Source organism: Vitis vinifera, chromosome 9 (assembly GCF_030704535.1).
Source record: "Vitis vinifera cultivar Pinot Noir 40024 chromosome 9, ASM3070453v1".
Lineage (NCBI taxonomy): Eukaryota > Viridiplantae > Streptophyta > Magnoliopsida > Vitales > Vitaceae > Vitis > Vitis vinifera.
The window spans coordinates 10263547-10272705 of NC_081813.1; the positions used below are offsets into that span (position 1 = coordinate 10263547).

Below are 9159 nucleotides of genomic sequence, written 5' to 3' on the forward strand. Positions count from 1 at the left end.
TAAATTAATCAAAAGTGTTTTCATAAGAAACAATATTGTAACTTTTAAAACTCTTCTTTTTTTAGTTAAGCTTTTTATTGGGCTTTAAAAAATCAATTCAAATAATGCCTTATAAACGGTGTCAAATTGAAATTGGGTTTGTGTTTACATGTGGGCCAAAAATTAATTTGGCTCAGCAAAACATAATGAAAATGGAACATAGGCCGAAAAGTAAGCCCAGGGAATGAGCCCAACAAAGGCAAATTGAAAATATAAAAATTAAAAAGATTTCCGTTGCCGGGACTTGAACCCGGGTCTCTCGGGTGAGAGCCGAGTATCCTAACCAACTAGACTACAACGGATTTGTCTAAGTGGTTAGGATATAATTAATATAACGTAATCTACTGACCTTTTTTCAACAAGTAATGAAATACGATACCAAAAAACTCAAAAAATACAAGCATATTTCCCACTTCTACGTGCCATCAATACACGAACTAAAAGTCTCATTTTGTTAATTTATTATCAATTTGTTTATAATTTACCTCTCCTTTTCATATCATTGTGAGAATTTACGCATATCAATACAACAACAACAAATTCATTCAAAATTTAGGCATCTTTTTTAACCAAAACATAATAAAAAAGGTAGATGATTAAATTTGATTTTAAAAAATAATCAATGAATGTACCCATATATAAAATACTAAGAAATAATATAAATTAGGGTTATGGAGACTTGTGTTTTGGGGGGTGACACTTATGAACGATAAGCATTGGTTATGTAGGAAAAAATGAGTAAGAGGGGAAGTAGGACTTGATTTCTTATTTCTATGGTGATGGTTATGGACCTGCAAATTCAAAGACAAACACTCCGCTAGCCTCACCTTCTTTCTCCTCTTCATTGTCTCTCTAACCCCTTCATTTTTATTTTTATTTTTATTAAAGAAGAAAATAAAAAATTGTAATTTTAAGATAGAATTTTTAAAAAATAAATTGAAAAACACATAAGACAAACTTTTTATTAAAAGTAATTATTTTAAATTTACTCAAAGAGTAAAGTGATTTTATTAAAATAAATTTTAACTATTTTCACTTGATTTTTGTACTATTATAAGAATAAAAAAACACTAAAAATAAGGTGATTTTAAAACAAATTTCATTTTTTTTATTAGACATCTTACTTTGGAACATAGAGAATAAGGATGTATTTCATATATGAGTTTTGATACAAAATTTTATTTAAAATTTCATTTCGTTTATATTTCTTCTAATGTTGGCCTACTAACAATGGGATAAGGCAAGGAGAGATGACAATGGGTTTGTTGACCCCAAATTTTTGGCCCAATCTTCTCATACCCACTTTCTATTCCCATTCACAGCCCACTCACCTTCAATTTTCTTTTCTTTTCTCCCATTTCTTTTTCTCTTTCTCTCACTCATCCCTTGTACCCATTACTTCCCACCCATGACACATCCTCTCTCAAAAACTTAAACCCTTGGCTCATCTTTCTTTATTTCTCTTTCTCTCTCTCTCTCTCTCTCTCTCTCTCTATTTCTCACTATTTTCTTATTACTCTATTAATGTGCAAGAAAAAGCCTTTCTCTGAGCACCATTGTTCTCTCTTCCACCCCATACTCATCCCCTTGATTTTCTTAAATCATGACAACTCTAGTCTACATGAGATCGAATTCTAAGCAAAGAAGAAAAGAAAGACAGAGAAAATAGAAATAAGGAATATTCTAGAATTCCAACACATAGAAAATGAGTTTGGGACTGGAAATTTATATATTGTAGCCATAGTTATGAAAGGCGGGCCTAGGCTCGGGGTGGCGCGATGCCACCCTTCGGCGCCTCGCCTGAAGGGAGGTGATGCCCCTTCACGAAGGCGCCGCTTAGGCGTGCAAGGCGCGAGGCGGTTGATTCGTTCCCAATTCTGATTACAAGGCTCGGCAACGGTGCCATTTGATTTGTCCTCGGCAACGACGCCATTTGATTCGTGCCCACTTGGTGTATCAGCTGATTCATGTCCAGCTGGTGCTCCTTGATTGAGGTAGTAATCAACAAAATTTATAACCTATTACACCATGAACTAGGGTAGCAAAGACAAAGCTACTATAGCATAGTGGCTCTAGGATCGTTCACTGCGATGAGTTTTCACTTCACAATTGATATTAATTCAAAGATGAATTGGTGCCTTTTCATTTCAAGGTTAGCTTTAAAAGAAAACATAAAGATATTTGAGTGAAAAAGGTTTGGTTTTAAACTAACCAAAAATAGTAACTGATTTTACTTACAAAGAAAAGTGTTTCTTGGAGTTTAGATCACTAGGCTCAGCTTCCTCATACAAAAAGGGAGTTCCGGTCACTTGTTTCTTTTCCTCGCATTGGGGATTTAACATATAGTTATTTCCCGAACCGGTGTGGTATAGATGCTTCCCTTTAATGGGTTCAAACACTAAATCCCTCTCATTGATGCATCTTGCAATGACTCATACCTCTCACCTAGCACTTGCCATTCAAGGTGATCTTTAACCTTGGATTACCCGTCAAAAGCTCGCAAGAGATAACTAATGGATGTCTCCTTAGAGTCCAAAAGCTTACCAAGTGTTGACTATTCTAGAAAATCCTACCTTCAAACCACCTCCCAAAGGCTTGCAAGAGGTAAACTAGTGCATCTCAATGGATGGAGATCACTTGCCTTACCAAGTGTTGGCCCAGGTGATTTAAAGGTGTTTTAAGTTAATTAAAACGATAAAAATCATCAACGGGTCACACTTTCTCTTCAATAAAAATTAAAACAACAAAACTTCCAATTTATGCATGAGGAAATTTACCCGGCTTTCTTCACTTCAAGAGACAAAGAGCCTAGCCTCTCATCCTCTGAGGAAAAATCCTCAGAGTTTGTTTGGCTAGAAAGAAAAATAAATAATATACAATACAATCAAAGCGAGAAGGTAAGACAGAGCAAATGCTCTGTATATTACTTCCTTGCAAAACTGTACAAAAAGATATATGATCGATCATAGATCGATATATGATCGATATCTTGTGTAAAGGAAATTACAAACTATATATAAGAGGTTATTCACCCCTTTTTCCAAACTTAATAACTAAGGAATCCTATGATAGGTGGGTTACAAGGAGAGTTTGGGGATTTAGACATAAAATATCTAAAGCAAAATATCTCAAAATATCTCAATTGTCGGTCGCACATATCTGGAAGCTTCAGGAGAACACCGCGGCACTGTGCAAAATGGCTGCGAAACTCTCCGGGTAAGCGCTATCAGAGGATCCGGATATGTTTGACCGGGGAAGTTGAAACGCCCTCCTCTCCCATCCGGCGTTAGGCGCCGGATGCGAAATATCCGGATGGAATGTCGGCGGAGAAGAATTCCGGATGTGAGACATCCGGGTGGAATGTCGACGGAGCAGAATTTCGGATGTGAGACATTCGGGTGGAATGTCAGCGGAGCAAAATTCCGGATGTGAGACATCCGGGTGGAATGTCGGCGGAGCAACTCCATCCGGATTCCCCAAGAGGACATGTAGCGCGCTCCCCTATCCGGACTCCCTCAGGGAGAATCACACGACACTCGCGATCATCACACCTCGGACGATAGCATATCCTATCCGGATATGTTGTCCGGATCATTGACGGTCACGTTTTGCCGCCCTCCGATGGTGTGTCCGGACGCCCTGTCCGAACATCTTTTGCCATGGATTCCAAAGAACTCTCCTCAATCTCGGATGGCTTTGGTGATAAAAAAACTATCAAAACACCAAAACTTAACACAATTTTATTAGAATTGATTGCAAGGGTCCTTAATATGTTAATTGGGTTAAAAGGTGATAACTACTACTCAAAAGTGTTGAAAAGAGTTAATTACAAGCTATGAAATGACACTTTTTGAGTAGTAATCAGCAGCCGCCCGAGTCGCCTCCGACGGTCCGACCAGGTACGCTTTCCTTTTCCTTCTTCTTTTTCCTCCTGCTTTTGAGTTGTAGAGAGCCGGAAGCCCTAATTTTTTTTTTTATTTGGTGGGTCCAAAACGACGCCGTTTTGACCCCTATTCATTTAAAAGAACATGGACCAAAAAGACGTCGTTTTAGAGCCTATTCTTTTTTTTTTTTTTTAAAAAAAAAAGGTCAAAACGACTCCGTTTTGGCCTGTTTCTCCCATCCAGCCCCTTTTTCTGGTCTTTCTCAACCCTAGACCACTCCCATTCGTGCCCTAGCCTCTTCCGTGTTGGAGAAGTGAAGAAGAAGAAGAAGAAAAATAGGAGAAAAATAAAGGGAAAATAGTCACGTACTTTTTGGACCTCGGTATTTTTCTTTTTTCTTCACTTTTTTTGCATTTTTTTTCCATTCTTATCTCATAACTCTCATTGGTAATTTAAAAAAAAAATATATATAAATATTATATTTTGAGTTTTTGACATGAAAATTTTACAAAATAAAAATAAATAAACAAAAAACACTCATATGCATGTTTGTTGTTAATGTGATAATGTGATATGCATTTTTTTTCAATTTTTTTCTTAATTTAATTATAATTATTTTATTATAGAGTATAGATAATTTTTTTACAAGATGGATAATGAGAGTGAAACTCAAGTGGACTCTAGTGCAAGTGGAAGAAGAGATCTCGGGTGGAAATATGGTCGTTTGGTTAATGAAATTGATTTGAACACCATCATATGCATATTTTGTGATAAAGTAACCAAAGGAGGCATATATAGACACAAACAACATCTTGTTATGTTGTTGGTGGATATAGAAATGCTAAAAAGTGTAGAAAATGTCCGGAACATGTTAGAGAAGAAATGGAAGAGTATATGAGTTCCAAGAAAAATAAAAAAGAGCAAATGAATATGGGGAGCGAATATGTTAATGAAGATTTGTTTGGTTTGGAAGATGAAGATTTTGGTGAGGAGATTAATAGTAGAACGAATGTCACCAACATTTCTAGTGGAGGTAGTAACTGAGGAGGAAGTGGTGGTAGGACGTTTTCTTCAAAAAACCAAGACAAAAAGGTCATATGGATCATTTTTTCACTCCTAATGCAGAGATGGTTGTTCAAAATCGAAGGAGTGGAAAAATGAATCAAACTACCATCAATGATGCCTACAAAAAGGAAGCAAGAGAAATAACTTGTATGCTTATCACAAGATGGATGTATGAGGCTGCTATTCCATTTAATGCAGTCACATATCTGAGTTTCCAACCAATGATTGAGGCTATTGGTCAATATGGTGTGGGTATGAAGGGACCAACTTTTCATGAGGTAAGAGTTACTAACCTTAAGAAAGAATTGACTCTCACAAAAGATTTTATGAAAGATCATATGGTGGAATGGGGGAAAAATGGATGTTCAATTATGTCAGATGGATGGACCGATAGGAAAGAGAGAACTTTGATGAACTTTTTGGTTAATTGTTCAAAGGGAACCATGTTCATGCAATCCATTGATGCTTCTTCAATGATTAAAATAGGAGAAAAGATGTTTGAGTTACTTGACAAATAGGTAGAGCAAGTTGGTGAGGAGAATGTTATTCAAGTTATAATAGATAATCACTCAAGTTATGTGATGATGGGTAATAAATACTATTTCTTGAATTTTTATTTACTTTTAAAATTTGAATTATTTATCTTGAGAACTTATGTAAATTTATTATCTACAATTTCATATAGGGAGGTTGTTAGAATTAAAACGCCCACATTTGTATTGGACACCATGCTGCACATTGCCTTGACTTGATGTTGGAAGATATTGGAAAGCTACCAAACATCAAGAGGGCATTGGAGAGGGCTATATCACTAAATGGGTATATTTATAATCGCTCAGGGCTACTCAACATGATGAGGCGGTTTACTGGACAAAAGGAATTGCTTAGGCCTGCTAAGACTCGGTTTGCAACTGCTTTCATCACATTATCACGATTGCATGAACAAAAAAACAAATTGAGGAAGATGTTTACAAGCTCGGATTGGTTAGATAGTAAATGGGCAAAAGAGCAGAAGGGGAAAACTATAGTCAACATAGTTCTAATGCCTTCATTTTGGAACACTATTGTGTTTTGCTTAAAGGTTTCGGGTCCCCTAGTTCGTGTATTTCGTTTGGTTGATGGTGAAAAAAAGCTCCTATGGGATACATCTATGAGGTCATGAATAGAGCTAAGGATACAATTGTGAGAAGTTTTAATGGAAATGAAGAGAAGTACAAAGAAATCTTCAACATCATTGATAAGAGGTGGGAGATTCAGCTTCATCGGCCTTTGCATGCAGCAGGGTACTTTTTGAACCCAGAAATCTTCTATGATAAGCCAGAAATAGAGCATGATGTCGAGATTATGAGTGATTTGTATAAATGCATCTTAAGACTAACAAGAGACCCTACTAAGCAAGAAAAAGTTGTGGCCGAAGTGAGTTTGTTCACAAATGCCCAAGGACTATTCGGGAATGAGTTAGCTGTTAGGACAAGAAAGACTAGAGCACCAGGTTAGTTATTTAGTTTTGTTTATTTAAATGATTAGATTTTATTTTTGCTAAAATAGGTCAATTGTTTCACTAAATTGTTAATATCTATACTACAGTTGAATGGTGGGCTGCATATGGAGCTTCAGCTCCAAATTTTCAAAAGTTTGCAATGAAAGTCCTGAACTTAACATGCAGTGCATCAGGTTGTGAACGGAATTGGAGCATCTTTGAAAATATAAGTGACCAAATCCAAAATAATTACAAGTAATAGTTTAATAGAGTCTTGAATGTAACTTAAAAGTTAAAACTTTAAAATATATTTATGAGCTTATGAATTTTTGCAGATTCATAGCAAGAGGAGAAATAGGTTAGATCATCAACGCTTGAATGATTTGGTGTACATTAAGTATAATCAAGCCTTGAAGAGAAGATACAATGAATGTAACACCATTGGCCCAATTTCCTTGAAAGATATAGATGATAGCAATGAATGGTTGATAGGGAGAATGGAAGATAAGGATTCTCATGGAGGTGCACAAGATGATTTTGTATTTGATGATGATAATTTGACATGGGGTGATGTTGCTAGAGCTACTAGAGCTGAGGAGGTCGGGTTTGATACTAGAGCTAGAGCTAGAGCAAGCTCAAGCATAATACCACAAACAAGGGGGATAGATTCAAGTTCTAGAACTTTGCCTTCTCATTCATTAATATATGAAGATGAAGATGGAGACATGGTTGATTCAGCAGATGAAGAAGATGGGGAAGACTACTAATGTGGTGATGGAAATGATGATGATGATGATGATTTTGTTGATTTAGAGGAGGAGTAATGATTACTTGTTGTGGACAAATTTGTTATGTAAGTGTTTTTTAATGATGTTTTTGAATTGTGGACAAATTTCATGTTTTGGACCTTTAGGTTTGGAAATTTTGGATTTGGATATGTATTAGGCAATTAGCAATATGGATTTGGATTTGTTTTTATGCTTGGAGTTCTTTATTTTTATGTCTTTTTTTATTAAATTGAAGTTTTGGATGATATTTGATGATTTATGTGTTTAGGACAAATAAATGATTGTTAAATTTGATTATATTATATAAAAATATATATGTAAATTAGGGTGCGACTCACTTCACTAAAGCCCACGCCTTAGATGCGCCTTGCGCCTCAGGCTCCAGGACTACTTTGCGTCTTGGTGCGCCTTGAGCCTTTTAAAACTATGATTGTAGCAAAGGAATATCATAATAGAGAAAATCTAAACAAACAATACACATGGCAAGGCCTGAGACAAAGGAATATTTCTTACAGCTAAGCAGATGTAGAAAATATAACTAATTACATTACTTAACATCTCCCCACAAGCTGAGAGGGTTGTGATGTACAGTCAGCTTGTTCCGTAGACTTTGAAAACAAGGTGCAAACAGTGGCTTGGTTAGGATATCTTCAAGTTGCTCTTTAAATGGTGCAAATTTGACCAATAAGGATTTATGGAGCACATGATCTCGAATGAAATGATAATCTATTTCAATATGTTTTGTACGAGCATGAAAATTGAGATGAGCGACAAGATGGGTGGCGTTAAGATTGTCACAAGAGAGGATTGGGGGAGTGAAGAAAAGAATGTGTAGTTCGATGAGGAATGTTTCAATCCAAATAAGTTTTGAAGTTGTATTGGAAAGACCTTTGTATTTGGACTCCACACTTGATCGAGAAAAAACCTTTTGTTTAGTATAGGACCAGGAGACCAAATTGGGGCCAAGGAAACAACAATGGCCACTTGTACTTTTCTGATCATCCAGGCAGCCGACCCAATCAACATTAGTATAACAAGTGAGTGAGAGATTAGTGGATGGTTGAAGAGAAATGACATGGGAAATGGTACTCATGAGATAATGGAGAATCCTCTTAATAACTTGCCAATGAGTTGTGGTTGGAAAGTGCATGAACTGACAAGCTTTATTGATAGAAAAACTGATGTTAGGTTAAGTGATGGTACAGTATTGTAGAGCCCTCGCAATGCTTCGGTACAAAGATGGATCCAAAAGAGGCTCACCATCACACAAGGATAAGGAAGATGAGGTGCTCATAGGAGTAGAAGTGTGCTTACAGTCAAACATTTAAGCCCGATGAAGAAGAGTAGTAATGTACTTGTATTAACATAGATGCAGGGAATATTGAGTACAACTAACTTGAATGCCTAGAAAAATAAGAGAAATACCCCAAATCCTTGAGAACAAATTGATTATGGAGTTGGTCAATCAAGGATTTCACCAAGATAGAGTGATTACCTGTGATAATAATATAATCCACATAAATTAACAAAATAAGAATGGAGGAGCCCTGGTTGGAGAAAAACACTGAAGTATCAAATTTGGAACCCTGGAAACCACAATGTAGTAGATAAGTACTGAACTTTGTATACCAGGCACAAGGATTTTCTTTAAGACTGTATAAAACCTTATTCAACTTGCAAACATAGTTCGGAGTAGAAGTACTGAGAAAACCAACAATAGTTTTTGATAGGTCACCTCTTAAGAATGCATTATGGACATCCAATTGTTTGATAGGCCACTGAAGAGTAATAGCTAAACTTAAAACAATTCATATAGTAGTGGGCTTAACAACTAAGCTAAAGGTTTCAAAATAATCCAAGCCAAGTGTTTGTTGAAAATCTTTAGTAATTAACCGGGCTTTAT

General features: G+C 36.1%; 1 protein-coding gene and 1 non-coding gene across 2 annotated transcripts; one reads left to right on the forward strand and one right to left on the reverse strand.

Annotated features, from left to right (window-relative positions):
* Positions 1 to 268: 268 nt before the first annotated feature.
* Positions 269 to 341, reverse strand: TRNAE-CUC (transfer RNA glutamic acid (anticodon CUC)). The gene has a single exon. It is a non-coding gene; the product is annotated as a tRNA-Glu (tRNA).
* A 5784-nt stretch (positions 342 to 6125) lies between these two features.
* LOC109123148 (uncharacterized) lies at positions 6126 to 7235 on the forward strand. Its single transcript, XM_019222097.1, has 3 exons — positions 6126 to 6480; positions 6576 to 6634; positions 6804 to 7235. Exons 1-3 carry the CDS (start codon positions 6126 to 6128, stop codon positions 7233 to 7235), a joined length of 846 nt encoding a protein of 281 aa, XP_019077642.1.
* The last annotated feature ends 1924 nt before the right edge of the window (positions 7236 to 9159 follow it).